The sequence below is a fragment of the Poecilia latipinna genome, unplaced genomic scaffold (genome assembly GCF_001443285.1).
Source record: "Poecilia latipinna isolate Pla-1442-1.1 unplaced genomic scaffold, P_latipinna-1.0 Scaffold236, whole genome shotgun sequence".
In the NCBI taxonomy this organism is placed as follows: Eukaryota; Metazoa; Chordata; class Actinopteri; order Cyprinodontiformes; family Poeciliidae; genus Poecilia; species Poecilia latipinna.
In genome coordinates, this window is record NW_015112852.1 from 249,144 (window position 1) to 265,749 (window position 16,606).

General features: G+C 37.9%; 1 protein-coding gene across 1 annotated transcript in view; it reads right to left on the bottom strand.

Moving 5' to 3' along the window:
- The window catches only part of LOC106947342 (cadherin-7), a 149,316-nt gene that overhangs the window by 46,900 nt on the left and 85,810 nt on the right, over positions 1-16,606 (bottom strand). Inside the window, exons 5-6 of the mRNA XM_015032265.1 lie at positions 3,938-4,105; positions 182-369 (exon numbers count right to left, since the gene is read on the bottom strand). Of these exons, the coding sequence (XP_014887751.1) occupies positions 182-369; positions 3,938-4,105 (356 nt within the window). The remainder of the gene's footprint in view (positions 1-181; positions 370-3,937; positions 4,106-16,606) is intronic.

Consider the following 16,606-nt stretch of genomic DNA (forward strand, 5'->3'; position numbering starts at 1 on the left):
TATAACCCTGGGGGAATCCAATACAAAAAAAAAAAACCAAAAAAAAAAAAAAAAATTTTTTTTTAAAAAAAAAAAAAAAAAAAAAAAAAAAACTTCTAAAAGCTATGTATCTGCTACGGCCATACATAGAAAACTGACAGTTTTTTATTTTGTGAAAATATGTCTATTTTCCAAACTCTACCTTTTGCAGGATAATAACCCCCTCTTGTGTGTCCTCGTCTGTTGTTATATTGAACATCCCGGGCCCGTCACCGTCCATGATCCTGTAGTCCATTTCCGCGTTGGAGCCGATATCAGCGTCTGCCGCTTTGATTCTGGCCACCACAGATTGCACTGGTAGCGACTCCAGCACTGTGTACTGATAGCTTTCTGCAAAGGGAAGGACAGGAGTGGCTGTTTGTAATGGATGTGCTTATTTTTTTGTAACCAGCACGCTTGCGTTAGACTAACAAGCAGGGGCAGTGACACATCAATCTCGGTTTTCAGTCCAATTTGTGGTAAAGTCAGCAAGGAAGAAAAAAAGGGAAATTATGCTATTAAAATAGCAAGACCGACTTTAGTTCACAGTGTTCAAGAAGTTTCACATTTAAAAGAATGCATGTGGCAAAATTTAAAATTTCTCCTCATAGAGGCTGTCCCGGCTTTGATAAATTTTAGAAAATTGTTTATGGTCTGTTGATTGATTAGAGAATAACCCGCCTTCATACTTATGCAATGCTATTTTGTCCCTTCTACTTCCAAACAAACATTTCATACCTGTGTACTTCAGTCGTTGTTCTTAGTTTATTTTTCATTGCATTTCAGCTTTGTAAGGAATCATGGATATTATTTTAGAAACTTTGAATTGCCCTCTGTTGACAATTATTTCTGTTACTAATTATCATTTGGGCGAGTTGATTCTTATCAATAAATTAGTTTTGAACAATAATAATAATAATAATAATAATAATAATAATAATAATAATAATAATAATAATAATAATAATAATCTGACAAATGGCATTAAAAAAACTTAAAATGCAAACAAACAGAAAGCAAAACAATTGATCCAAAAGTAAGGCAATTATATATATATATATATATATATATATATATATATATATATATATATATATATATATATATATATATATATATATATACAGGAATAAATACAAATGAGCTTGAATCTCCAATTTGAGTAGGTAAATAGTTTTAGTACTCATAAATATTAGCATTGTGCTGCAGTAGCAGATACAAAAATCCACTGTAGCTCCTAAAACTGTGAACCACTGGGTCAGTTTGACTGTTTTCAGGCAGAGAAGGAAAAAAAAAATATAGCTGGAACTGAATCTCTACATTTTTCTAAAAATATTAGCACTGGCAATGCAGCACAGCTTGGAACCACAGGAAATTAGAAAAAAAGCCAAACCTTCATAACTTTTTCAGGACGTTAAGATCTGAATGATTTGATGATTTGTTTACATGTTTACTGTTTTGGGGAACACAGAGAAGAGAAACAAAAATACAATTTACCTGAAGTGAATTCATTTGTTTATAATAAAGAGGCTAAGAAAGCCTTGAAGTAAATGGTAGAATTTTGTAGAAAAGACAGCAAAGAAGGCAAAAAATAAATAAATAAATAAATAAATAAATAAATAAATAAATAAATAAATAAAATATATCCCATTTGAACTGCGAGACTCCACAAGTTTTACTTTTAGGAGAGTGGATGAAGCCAGATGGAAAATTTCTGCACTTTGAGGCTGTCCAGGCCAGAAGAAAGGAACAACAGGAGTCGCGTTTAAATCCCTTTGTTACATTTCACTGGATGAAATGTCCACTCAAGGATTCTATTACTCCAAAAAAAACTCTCCATTGTGTTCTCCACGCTATTGTTTGACCCCCTGAATTTAAAGTACTCCTACAAGAATAAAGAAGGGAATCATATTCATAATCATAATCTCCCCAATCACCAAGCCAGAGCTCATTACCAGACCTTTCTGTGTTCCTCAGTGTCTCCCTCAGCCACATTCTAAATGCTAATCTGCCTGACATTGTTTGCCACCATGTAATCTTTATAATGGCTTTTTAATTTGCCATGGAATAGCAGCTCTTTAAAAGCCCCCCAAAAATACTTTTCTCCCATCCTATTACCCTTGCACCCACCTCCTACTCTTCCCCGTCCCGAGCCTTTTCCCCACATAGCATCAGCTAAGCAGTGCTCCTGGATTCAATCTGCTCTGAAGCCCTGTAATGGCATATCGATTCTGACCCATGACCCTGTGAGCACAACAGCAGGAGCAAAACCCCCCAGAATTCTTCTAAAGTCTCTTTCTTCTCAGTGTGACAGCGCTGGGTTAAAACGACACTGATGACTTGTCGCGCAAACTTGAATCTCTCTTTCACCCCGGGGACTGGCAAATTGACTCGGCTTCACGGCAGTCCAGTGGTGACTGCGCTCCAGCCGGACCAGCGGTCAGGCTATCACCAGTAAACCGATTGCCGGTGCTTCGGGATTATCATGAGAAGCACTGCATGCCTTTGAATCGTAAAGCTTTTCCTGGAAGCCATTAGCAGCCTGTGCAAAGGGCTGACAAAATGAAAGAAAAAGGAAAAAAAAAAAAAGAGAAACCTGATTGATCTTGGTGTCCAATGCAAAAGGAATGGCTGTCTTTGATGAAGAATGAAGCTGGGAGGTGCAGCGTTTATAGACAGACTGTTTTCTTAATTTTTTTAGGAAAAGTCCAAGTTCTTGCTGAAAATATAAACGTAAGGTTGTAATTTTCAGGTTTTCAGCTATTCATAACTGTTTAATTTTCTCAGTTTTTGCAATCTTAAACTCTTAAATAAAATCCAGAGGAACCATTTTCCATTAGAGTTCACAGAGTGATACAAATCTTTTTGTATACGGTTTCACGGCAGTCCAGTGGTGGCTGCGCTCCAGCCGGACCAGCAAATGGCTTAAAGGTTTGTTAGAGAGCATCAGTTCTTGAGCGATTCATTGTGAGGTTAAATTCTTAAACAACATCCCAATCTTTGGAGATCTTACACAGCAGAATTCAGTTCATCATCTGAAAGCAGTTCAAGTACAGTTCAACTCCAACTACACCAAGAGACGGCCTTCTGCCAAAACCGAGACATATCCATGAGTTAGAATGACCTAGTCAAAGTCCAGACATACAGCTAATTGAAAATCTGTTGATTGATATCTATAGATGCATTTACATTCAATTTAACTACGAAAGATCCTTTTCGCAATCAACTGGCAAAAATTTTAGTCTACATGTCCAAAGCTTGAAGAGAAGCCCTAATCCCTGTTAAATTAAGTTCTACAAAATTAAAGTTAAAAAGACAGATCGTATTTCTCCTACTTTAGCTTATTTTCATTGACTCCTTGTTAAATCCAGAATAGAGTTTAAGATTCTTCTTTTCACATATAATCAGCTCCATCATTATTTTTATTAATAAGAAGTTATACGTCAGCGATTTGACTATTCCGCATGTTCCTAACAGAACACTTTGCTCTCAGACTGAAGGTTTACTGTAACATGGCAAAGTGTGAGAAGAGGTATTAATTTTGAAAAATCAACTTCATTCATTTTCTGTGAAACTTCGTTCGACCAAAACTGACAGGAAAAGACTTGCTGCTTTTCTTTATTAAAAAGTAATATGGAAAAAAGTAATTTTTAAAGCGGTTTCTTTCATCCGTGTGAAAAAAAAAATCCCAGTTATTTTTACTATGTTGATCGAGTGCCCTTATTCACTTCTCTTAGTTCAAGTGGTCTTGCAGTGATAGTACATCTTAAGAGCTGCATTCAACCTAGAGATCAAAACCAGTGGGAAAAAAAAAAAAAGAAGAAAAAGATGTGGAGGTTTTAGTCTGATTGCTAAGTAGCTGCTGAACATGTAAAAACTCAATCAGCTCTGTGGAGGCAGTCAGAAAGAGGTCTCTTACTGTGAGCGAACCGAGGTGGGTTGTCGTTGACATCGGTGAGAGTGACCGTGACAGAGGTGGTGCCGGAGAGGCCGCCCATTTGGCCCACCATGTCTTTGGCCTGAATGACCAGCACATACTGGTCTTTCGTCTCCCGGTCCATGTTGGGTAAAGCTGTCCTTATGACACCTGCAAAGTGAGTGAGACAGAGAGAGAGAGAGAGAGAGAGAGAGAGAGAGAGAGAGAGAGAGAGAGAGAGAAGATGGTGATGATAAGAGTGGGAAACTTTTGTTTTTCTCAAATCTCATCTCGGTATTCTTCTATGATTAGTGAGGGATCCATCCTTTATGAAACATTTAAAGTGAGTTATAATCAATTTGAACATCATCAAAATATTCCATTCATTAAAATAGGAAACTTGTACATAGCTTACATAGTATTATTGCAAGTTTGTTCATTTTGTATAATAGAATATTATTTAAGATGAATATCATTTTTTTTTTCTTTCAGAAACGCTGCTCAGCTCATTCTTTCCTGTGTCAGCTGTCCAACAGTCATTTACACCTTACACAATGAAGATTAGCTACAAAAACTAATCACTAAGTGCTGCATCCTAGCATATTAACGGAAAGTTGAGTGGAAGAAAAGCGTGGTGTAAAAAGATGTGAAACTAAAAGGGTTCAACCCTCCATTATAGATGACAGGACTATAAGCTTGTATATTATTTGTTTTTTACATATGGGTTCATTAGTTTGGATACCTTTGTCTGATATTGGTCTGAATGACTAGGCTAGTACTTGAATTGGTTTGAGGACCTGAAATATTTAGGCAAGACAACAAAACAAAAACACAATAAATCAGTGAAGGGCAATTACTTTTTCACAACACAGTACATTTTACTTTAATTTTAACTCTGACGATGAAAAACAGATGATTTAAAGTACATTTAATCACTTAACTAGTATTAAATGTAAAATGTACTGACATTTTCCCACCTGTTAATCCTTTTGGCAACTGCACCACTCAAGTCCTTGAACGTCTAACTGATCTGAAGATATCATTTCACACTGCTAAAGACGGTTTACATCAATCCTTCAGTAGGCAATTCTGAGGATTCTCCAAGTCAAAGTGAAAGTCTGCGTCGGCTGTTGCCTCTGTTGCCGTGATTGGTGTGTGTGTTCTCCGCTTGAAAAGTGCTGTCAATCCAAACGGTTTAGTGGTTTGATGTATGATGAGGCAAATGTTCAGACACTGTCACAAAAGTGAGCACATGCAAGGGGACAATTTGGCCGCCAGGGGAGGAATCATCTGTCTCTTCCCGCTGTCATGATTGATCTCTATCGAAAAAAGATAAGAGATGTGACAACGCTGGCATCAAATAACTGCCATTTGTCTGGTTTCACCTGAACCCCTCCAAATGCCAGCTACCGTAGCACAGAGGTAAACATTTCAAATGACTAAAGAAGAAAATATTTGTTTTTTTTTATTTATGGCACTTTTCTAATCTAGAGTTTATCCCTTAAATACAAAGATAATTCCAGAAAAATGAACGCAACCCATTTAAATCAAAGAAAAGCGTTGTAATCCTTCAAAAGCAATCAGGGGTGCTTTCAAAGTTAATGATTTGCCACACAACGTGTTTCATTCATTAAATGGCACTTATTAAAGATTCCCACAGAGTATGGAAGATTACTCATTAAGAACCACATAAAGCCGCAGCGCACAGTTCTTGAATAAATGAATCATATTTTCATACTTTATCAAATTCGCAGTCTGATATAGGAGATGGAAATAGGGCCTCGTTCTCAGAGCTGGAACCTAATGAATTTCTAAGTCTAATCCTTGAAATTACATAAAACATTGCATGGGATCCAATTTAATAAAAGAGTATGTGAATGCTAAAGCAGATATGCTCAGGTTCCCATATATTACAAGTTACATGTATTTTTCACTCAAAGCTTCATGTTTAAAGTGTGCATACTGACACTTTTAACCCAATGTGGCTCTTATAAAGTCTTCCACAAGAAGATTCAAATTCCTCCTGCCGCAGAAGCTGCATTTTAATATACACTGGCAGTCTAAGAACAACTCAATCAGTGTTGGACTCTAGTTACATCCAATGAAAAAATGAGAAACCTTCATTTTACACTGGGACTAGGCACAATTGTGGAGTTTTAAAGTGTAAAACAATCCAAACAGTAGTTTACATCAACGACAGAAAGTGACCACCTGAGTGATTTCATGTTTGTTTTAAATAATGCCACCTATCACAGTTCCTTCTTAAAAGCTGCTGAGGTAAGCATATCTTTTTTCTGTGCAGAGAGAGAGACTGCATGGCATACAATGAAATTAATCAATATCATCACACTTTTGCTGCTATCATGCTGTGTGATGTGTTTTTGGTATTTCCGTAATTTATTAATTACAAAATGCGCTTTATAAAAGGAGCATTTCAAGGGAGAACAAAAGCTATTCAATCTAAACCTAATAATTGGTCATGCAGGAACTGATAGTGAATCTTTTAAATCTTCGTAAGGAAATTTTGGTCCAGGGTTTTTTGCCATGAACAGCAGGTTTAACCCACCCAGGAAGTCTTAAGAGACGGGCCATTTAGACCCCACAAGAATTTTATTCTGTGTGTGGCCTGGCATGCACTTTCACAATAATTTTCCCAATTTTTTATTATTTAATCATTAACACTGAAGTTATCTGGCGTAAATGAGGCCTGTAGTGCTTTAGAAGTTGTTTTGGGTTCTTTTGAGATCCCTGGTTCAGTCACCGATGAATTCTTAAGAGCAATTTGGGAAGGCTCATTACTGTTCCATGTTTTCTCCATTTGTGGATAATGACTTTGCAGTGGTTTTCTGGAGTCCAAAAGGACTACAACTGTCTTTGTAAATCTTTCCAGACAGACAGATTTCAATGAGTTTCTTTGTTGTCTGTTCAGCTTCCTTTTTCCTTTTCTGCTGTTTTCTCTCTGAAATACTTCATAAAATAAATGTTCAGACTGAGTCACAAGTATTAATTTTTTTTTATATATAAAATGAGACGGCAATATTTATTTCTAGCATTATAGTTATTCGAATCTGAAAGCAGTCAGCAGACTGTGACCCATGCAGGAACAGCATAATAACGTAATCTTTCTCTGATGGATGGCACTGGATAAAAAAGCCAAAACGGACAGCTTCCACGCAGCGAGACAACACTGATCTGATGGGTACAGACACATCCGATCAGTCAGCACCACAACGACTCGGAGCACAACTTTCCTGAAACAGATATACCACAACACGCCTCCGTCTTCTTCCACACACTGGTGGGTTTCCAACTGCAAAGTGGGATTTCCCTTGATACCAGTATTTTCGGCTTACGCCTCCTGAGCTGCTGTGCGTATCGCTGGACTGATACTCTTCATTTTGAAATTTCTGTTTCCACAAACACTGATCTGACTTTAAAGCATCATGTTAAGGAATATTAATTTATCTTTCTTCTTCTTCCTTGTCATTCTTTCCCACTTGCCCATTCACACTTGACCCAAACTCTAATCTCTGCTCACTCATTTTTTTCCCTTCAGGTAGTCAGCCCTGCTGTACATAGTAGTAGAATGTCTAAAAAAAATTATATTCAATGTAAGTGGAATATTTTTTGCCAGTGATCTCAGAAAATGAAACTTTATTATATGGAATAGCCACATAAAATAATGTATTTTTAGCCTATGCTTCTTGTTTGTTGTTGATAATGGTTTACAGATCATGAGAACCCAAAATTCTGTCTCAGAAAATTAGAATACTCTTGAGAAGGTCATTACTGGAATCGAATGGTGTCCCACTATAATCAGCTAATTGACTCAAAGGTTTCCTGAGCCTTTAAATGGACTCTCACTCCGGGTCAGTCGGGTACACGTTCATGGGGAAGACTGCTGACTGGACAGATGTCCAGAAGACAGTCACCAACACCATTCACAAGGAGGGTAAGCCATATAAGGTAACTGCTGAAGAGGCTGTTTGTTCACATATTCAAGCACATCCTAACGAGAATGCCTGAACATCAGCTTATGATCAGAATATGACCCATACAGGCCAGCAAGTCAACCTATGAGCGGCAAATATGAAGAAAAGAAAAAAAGATCAATTTCGGAGCAGTATTAGTCACTGTCCATATTTAAATGCAACTGAGCTGCTATGGCATGACTATCCTGCACCATCGCTCCATTGTGACTGAACTGAATAATTCTGCAAAGAAGACTTAGAAAAAATTCAATCACAACAAGGTGAAAGACTCATTAATAGTTTTCACAACTGCTTATTTGGCAGTTGTTCTGACCAAGGGGGGCAACATGTAATTAGACTAGGGTCTAGTTAGTTTGTTGCAATTACTTTGTTCCATAGAACTGGGTTGTTTTGAAAATCTTTTTTTTTTTCCCCCTTAGTACATAAAATCAGAGCATGAAACAGACTTTTATTGTATTTACCCAGGCTGTCTTTATCTGACATACAACAACAATTTATTTCATGATCTTATTAAGTGTGGCACAAAAAATAAAGACAGAGGAAATATGTCTACATGTGACAGAAATGTTTAAGGATGCTCAGATCCCTGAAATGCAGCCTGCTGACAAAGGATCAAAAAGTGGGAAGATTTCTGAAACAAGGGAGGATACATAAAGGAAAATTACGCAATCAGGGAATAGTTGGCACACCTTTTAAGATAATCTGCTAGCAATCATTAGATACGAAAGCAGCTAATATTAATGCAATTGACAGAAGAAGCAGCTGTGCTACATCATGCCATCTTTAATTGATGAGCCATTAAAACGAGGCCTTTGAATTAAGTATTTTTTACTTCAACACATGCTACCTTGGTATTTTATCTCTGTATGTTTCATTCTTTACTAAAAGGATGCAAAAGTATTTTCTTTGTGTCTTTTTCTCTGTGGTATATGAGCTTTATTTAGCAGCGTTCGCTCTTCAATATTACTCATAAGTTTGCTTCCTGTTTTCAGAGCAATTACCGCTAATTTCTTTGTTGTTGTTTTTTCAGATGAAAGTGACTGGAAACTCTGAAAAGAAAAGAAAAAAAAAAAAAAACGGTTGCCAGTTTTCCTTGAAAGTTTATGGCTTCAAATACCATATTTTAGAAATAAGTAAAAATATGCAACAAATATGAGAATCAACCTTTCCACTGGCTTCAAAGCATCTCATTTTAAAATGCACTTTTCTTATACAGTAGTGCGGCTAAGACATTATTAAAACTGAATCAACAATCACTCAGTTAATAGACTGTTTCCTTGACAATATATTTTCAATAAAAATAAATGGATGCGTTGATGTTTTTTGCAACACAGAAAAGGAATAAAGTAAGCACTATCTACACTGAACATCTGTGTAGGATTTTTCTCACTCACAGAAACCCTCTCTGTCGGAAAGCAAATTCTGCCCCATGATTACAGAACATGTCAAATCACGAACATAAGGAACACGATAACTCAAACCTGAGGGTTGAGTGCAAAACACGGTTCAGTTGCTTCAAATGATAACTCAAGACGAGAGTCAACAACCAGACCACTGAGGTGACCGTGGGTGTTGTGAGCTTATATTATATCTGGTAAGTGCTTTCGTTTTTCATTGAGTCAATGTTTCATGTCATGTGTCAGTATAAAAACCATGTATTGATTTCTGCAGATAGCATTAACTCATTACTGTCTGCTTCTCTTTCCAGATGATGATCTTCAGTGTTTAACCATAATAATCAGGTTAATCTGGGAATAATACTTTATTGTTGGGTTATACCATCTGTGCCCTACGAGGAAATCAGTGATGGGTGAGAATACCACATTCCTGACGGCAGGGCACAACCCATTCACACACCCTGACCATGACACAAACACACATAAACTATAACCAAATTGCTCTAGTGCAGGCTTTATATGAAATAATGAGAAAAGTTAGTCAATCAACTGAATGTAAGTCCAAACAAGGTGCTGCTGCGGGAAAACTACAATGTCAAAGTTTAAATTGTGTTATTAACGTCTTTGGTTACTATTGAGCGCCGTAGCCAAAGCCTCACAGGTAAAACACATATTGGTAATATGGGAAAAAATGAAACTAACACAATATCTGTATGATTCCCTAATATAATATGTACTGGTGACAGCTGTTTGGAGAAATGGGAGCCACAGTATCTTAAAGAAGCAATGCTGCTTTTCTTGCAGATTATATTTCTTCCCACACTCCATTTTTACTGATCACCATAGGAATATTAAATTCGGGGATATTCAACATTAAAAACAAAAAAAAAAAAGAAAAAGAAAAAAATCCAGTTGTGTCACCACATAGGGTGGTTGGTGTGAAAGAAGAAGATGTGGAAGATAGGATTAGATAGAAACAGATGACCTGCTGTGGCAACCCTTAAAAGGAAAAGCCAGAAGAAAAAGAAGAAGCTCTGGTTGTGCCACTGTTGGAGGCATCTCCTGTAATAAACAGTCTTTTACATCTCTGTGGAGGCATTGGAGCTCACTCTTTTTACTATAAAGTAGCTATATTTGTTTCAGTGTGACCGACAAAAAGAGAAACAGAAAAATTCTGAAAGAGTGCAAGTGCTTTTTGTGGTTTTAATTCCTTTTGGGGGGTTCTATCCACATTTCCCCCACTACGCTGTGGTATGAGAAAAGTCTCACACATTTAATTTTTGCACAGAGGGAAGACGATCCAGAAAATGAAGCCTCCTTCTGACCATTTGGTCATGGTGAAAAAATAAAAAAGAATTCCAGTTGGTATTTAATTTATTTTCTCTGCTATTCCTTAATAATGTCATTACAGACCCACCACCTGACAGTGGTATTGGCTTTCAAAGTAAATGGCTCAGTTTGTTAAATTATAGTGAGCTGCTCACTTCTTTTTCCGTAAAGCCACAGCTTGTGAGCTCACACTGGGATGACGCAGGTCAATAAAACAATAATCATCACTTCTTTTTATAAATCATGGCATTTAATGAACAGTGCAACATTCGGCTGTGAGGTAAATAAATGCCTTTCTCCTCTAAACAACATGGGTTTTTTTTTTAATTCTAAGCAAATGCTTTAATATTCAACCATTTGCTGTATTTATCTGTTGCATTTGTAGATGCATACTTAAAATCTGTATGCAGAGTGAGCCAATTAAAGAGCACGACTCACATCATCGACCGATCCCCCTGGTGACTAAATTCCATCAGATAGCCGACTTCAATCCCACAAAGCTCCGTAAATATCAGCAAGATGCAAACAAAAGTTGTTTTTTTGTTTGTTTTTTTTCTGGTTCTGTGCTCCATAAACATCAGGCATGCATGTTTAGACTTGGAAAAAACCCCGGCGTCTTTAAACATTCGGGATGACTAAATATGTAGAGGAAGCTGGGTAATGTTTTGATTATCATAAAAGCTGCGGAAATAAAAATATGTTCAGTCTGCAGAGCTGGAAATGGGAGAAATAAATGTTCCCACCAAAGCATAAAAGTAATATTGTCACTTTAACATTTTTATATTTTTGTCACATTGCAACTACAGTGCATATCATTTGAATTTTATTTGATCCACCAATATAAGGTAGTGCTGAAATATGAAGTGGAAGGTGTGCTAAAATAAAACTGACTAAATCAAGTCCAATCTATCAAACAAAATGCAAAGCTTGAAGCAAATCCGAAAATGGAAAGAGTACGGCATAACTGTAAATCTACCGCAACATGAAGTCCATCCGATCCAACAGCCCAGTGAGGGAGAGAATAAATCAAAGAAACAGCCAGTAGACCCATGGTAACTCTGGAGGAGCTGGAGAGATTCACAGCTCAAGCTGGTGATTTTTTTTTACTTAAACTGGGCCTTTCTAAAAAAAAAAAAAAGATATAAAGCTACTCTCGGGGAAAAAATAGCAGAGATGTTGTTTGCCACAAGTTATGTAAAGAAGTCAGTAGGGAAAGAGAAGAAGGTCGTCTTCTCAGATCAGATGAAAATTGGGCTTTCTTGCTAAAATGTGAAACCCTATGTGCAGTGAAAAAATGACAAAAGCCTTTACACTGGAATGATAAAAAATGACATCACCATTAACACACTACACCCCGCCCCCCATCCAACATGGGGATGGTGCCATGATGCTTTAGGGAAGCGTTAGTTCAGCCAGGACAACAAATCAACTCAAAGCTTATTGGATGACAGATGGAGCTCAATACGGAAAAATCTGGGAGGAAATTCAGTTAAAAACTATATACTGGGGAAAATATTCAACTTACAGAAAGAAAGCTAAATGCAGCACCCAGGATTATACTGGAGTGATTTAGATTGACACATACTGTATTTATGCGTTGCAGTGATCAAATCAAAGCTCAGACTTCAGTCAAATTGAAAATCTGTGGCAAAATTTGAAAACTGATGTTAACAGACACTCTCCATACAATCTGTCTGAGCTTGAGCTATTTTTTTTATTATTTTTGAAAAGTGAGTAAAAAAATTCTGTCTCTACATCTGAGAAGAATTGTCTACTTCAAAGTTAGGCACTACGTTGCGTTGTTCCATCACATAAATTGTTAATGCACTTACGTTTCTGTCTGTAACCTGACAAAATGTACAAAGGTTCAAAGGCTGTAAATACATTTTGTGAGGTACTCCACAGTTTTAATTTCGACTTAATAAACCTGAAAAACAGACATGATGTTTAATGGTGCCAGACAATCCGTAATGCCGAAGAAAATTCTAAAGCAAAACACAATAAAAGAGTAATATGTTTCTCCTGCTGGCTTTCCAGAAGAACACGCGCTTCACACCAAGCAACAGTGCTAATCCACACAGGGATGCTACAAGCTGCTTGTTTGTCTGCTGGGTGCCAGCCGCCCTCCTCCGCCCCACCCCACCTTGCTCTCTGTCTCTGTTACCCCGTGCGGCGCTGGTGTCATTCCCGGGGAGCCGTGATGATTAAAACCCTTCTGTCGTTATCGCAGCACGGCCTCCTCATTGCACCGTGACTCCTTGCCTCCGGTGCGAGCCAGACGCATTGTAGCCTCGCATTCATCTAGCTGTCTCCAAACCACTGGCGGCAGACGGGTGGGCCGCGCTCCCTCCTAAAGCCTGGATACTTGACATTTGTCTTGTGACGGGAGGAAAATAAAAGCACTGGCTTTAGAGGAGCCCTCTGGCTCAGCGTGCAGCTATGAGATCTCCTGATGAAGGTGATGTACACTTAAACATGAAGGGTGCAGTATGTGATTTGCAAAGCCCTCAGGCGGTCCACTTACAAGGAATAGATTCTTTCAACAGACACAAAAAACAGTCAGACAAACAGGGAATAAAACCTGCAGCTCTGGTACTTTATTACTGAGTGACATTCAAGCCTCGTGCTTTAATCACGAGTTACTATAGCCACCCAGGGATCCACAAGACTGAAAGAGCCGCATGATACCAGGGCTGAAAAGGCCGGGGTGGCGGACTCATGCATCACGAAGGCCAGTATGTGAAAGAAAACAAGCTCCAGTCAGTGTAACATCAGAATGAGGGAAAATATAACTGTCTCTTTGCGATGCCTGCGATTACAATTAAAAACAGTTAGATGATATATGAAGATGCTGATGTCAAACTAAGTGGATGGAATTATAATGCATGGACAAATAGTACAAGGATGGACAGATGGGGACGAAAGGGTCAACGGTCACAAACCCAAAATAGACCCGCTTGTAAGAAATGTAAGTCTAATGTTTAAGTTACATGAAACATTTTTAGATATTTCTTCTTTTTTTTTTCCTACAAGACAAAACAATTACTTGGAGAGGGAAAAGATCAATATAATTAAGACAATGCTAGATGTCAAATGTTTAAATAAATCCACAAACAGCTTACCATAAACAAAAACTTATTTAATAACCATTTGAGTTTCCATATACCAAAAACTCACTGGCTTCTGCTTAATAATGTCAGTGCAGGAACCTTAATATCCTTTTATTACTAGCTATTATTACATTAGTTTTGGTGTTGTGCGCTTCCTACTACTTTGCATGTACGCTTAAGCAACAATAGTATGTTGAGTGATTTTGTGCAAATGCATGAACTGTCAGTCTACTGCCATCAACAGCACATCCTGCTTCAAAAAGCTGCCTTTCCTTAAATATTGAAATATTCAAAGGAAGCAGACACAGGAAACAAAACCATAACAAAAAAAGCAGCAACAAGGAACACCAAACTATTTTCATCCAATATCAGTGACTGCTTTTTAAATCTATTTGAGACAATTGGGGCAGAAGTTGACTTCTGAGGATCGTTTCACATCCCCTGGCTTGTTTTCCGTGTACCAGAGTGGGGTCCAGACCCCACCGTTGGGAAACAATGCTCTATATTACCTGCCTGAACTGCAGGAGACAGCCAGATTTATATCTGGCCTTCAGCTATAATGTTCTTGATTTAGTTCAGTAACCACAGCAACCAGGCAGTGTAAAGCAACATGTACTATAAAAAAAGAAATGCAAAAATTAAAAAAAAAAAAAAGATACATAGTGAGATTCATGTTTTAGGAAAGGAAAAGAAAGAAACACGTTAATATCCATAACTAAAGCAATCTCATCGTCTTCTGACCTCGGTGTCAAAAATTCACAGCTGTATGCCACATAAGGATTGGACATGGCTTTTTCCTTTGTGTGACCTGCTTCGGTTTTAATTAGATTCTTGGTCCGAGGGCAGACACGGCTCAGTCCGCCACGGCTCCTCTTCCACCTGAGTGCCTGTCATATTCAGATGTCATACTTGTGTCGCCTTGTCACATCTTTAAATACTCCCCTCAGGATGTAATTAATCCTCTCATTCAGGCACCTGGCATTTCCCATAACCTGAACTCCGCTCTTGTTATTGCAGCTTACTGGAGGTTTATGCGTGTGTGCATGCTTAGCAGTGCTAATGTGCGCGGATAATTGTCTCCAAAGGACTTTACCATATTGCTGAGGTGCGTGGCGTTGGAGGCAGCTGTTCAAAAACCTCCTTGAGGTCTGTCAGCAATTAGAGCATAGTCCTTGGCAGTATTACCATTTCAGCTTCACCTTCAGACTGAACTACAGGTAATCAGCCAATATATATTACCAAATACAGTCCTAAGTAAGCACCTTATAACTGTATTTTCCATTATGTACCGCTTGGAAGTTGTTGAAGCCATTCAGGATTAGGCTCTTTTCCCAAGGGCACCTTGTGGATTCAATTTGGGATTAGGAACTTGGGTAACGTGTAAGAGACAGGATGCTACCCATTGAACACAGGGTCACATGAATTCCTCCTAAAGCCATCAGCCCTCAGCCAGTTAATCGCCAGCACAGAATTGCAGCGTAAAGCTTAGAATGTATTCCGGCTCCGGTACTTTGTCAAAGTCAGCAGGGGCCACGGTCTAGGCTTGTACTGCAAATGAGACTAATTAGAAACTTACAAAGATGGAGGCACAGCACTGATTGCAACACACTCAATCCTGGGCTGCTGACTAACAGCTAGTGTCTCATCCCCGGGGTGTATTCTGAAAGATATATGAATCAACGGGATGTTACAGACTTAAGAGCAAGCGCACACAAAAAAAACAGGCCATTTAACAGCCGGTATGAGCAGAGGTATTGAATACCACTGGAAAAAAGACACAGTTTACAGTAAACTACAAATAACAGCAATAATAGCTCTAAAGGTTCTTTAGAAAAGCTGAATACTGACTCACCCACTCAGGAGACTTTGCAACTACAGTTTTTTTTTTTTTTTTTTTTTTTTTTTACAAATAAAGGTGAAATTTAATTTCATATTCATGATTTCAAGAGTACCTTGAAGACCTAATTTCTTTAAAAAAAATAAATAAAACTTTCTGTTAAACTAATGTTAGAAACGGTTCAGTTGTTGCTTTTTATGCCACAGTTTGCAGTTATGTTGTAGTGAACTGTAATCAGCTCATGGTATTTTGCCCCTAACTAAGAATAATTACACTATCAATTTCTTGGCTGACTGCCTTTAATACCCACAGCTGATGTGAGCCTCATACTCCGCTGCAACAAGTGCTAATAGGCAGAAAAATGCTGGAAGCTTAAATGGATGTGTATCTGTAGCGTGAGTACAAAAACCTGATAAAACAAGTAAACACACTTTGTGGGATTTTTTTTTGACTATTATACATTATTTGAATGTTAAAGGCACAAGTACAAATGCCTGCAGGAGGCACAAAGGGATAAAGTTAGTTTAAAGCAGAGTTTCTATGGAAAGCGAAAAGTCTAATTGAGCACGGAAAAACTTTTGAATATAAAGACTTTATTCCTTGTCACATAATTTAAATGTTTCCGATCCATTCATCCTTCCCTCCATCCATTAAAGCTGAAGTATGTAACTTTTACAAATTTGTTTAAACTGTCACCATGTTGTAATATGAGACTGATAATCTGTGAAAAGATCGATCCTCACAGTTCCTCCCTGTTTGCAAAAATGCATGGCTCTCAATCGAAGACAACAAATCAGCACCAGGAGGAAGGTCGTAGTGCTGCCACTCAACCTCTGGTACACGCTGCTAAATGTGCTAATGGCGCCATTCTAACTAGACTGAGCATTCATGGAAGGCTCCGTTGTCAGAAACCAGCTGTAGCCTAGCAGAGAGAAACGGGGAGGTTGTGAGGAGCTGATCTGGTATTTTGTATTTTTATCTTTTTATTATCTTTTTATTATCTTTTT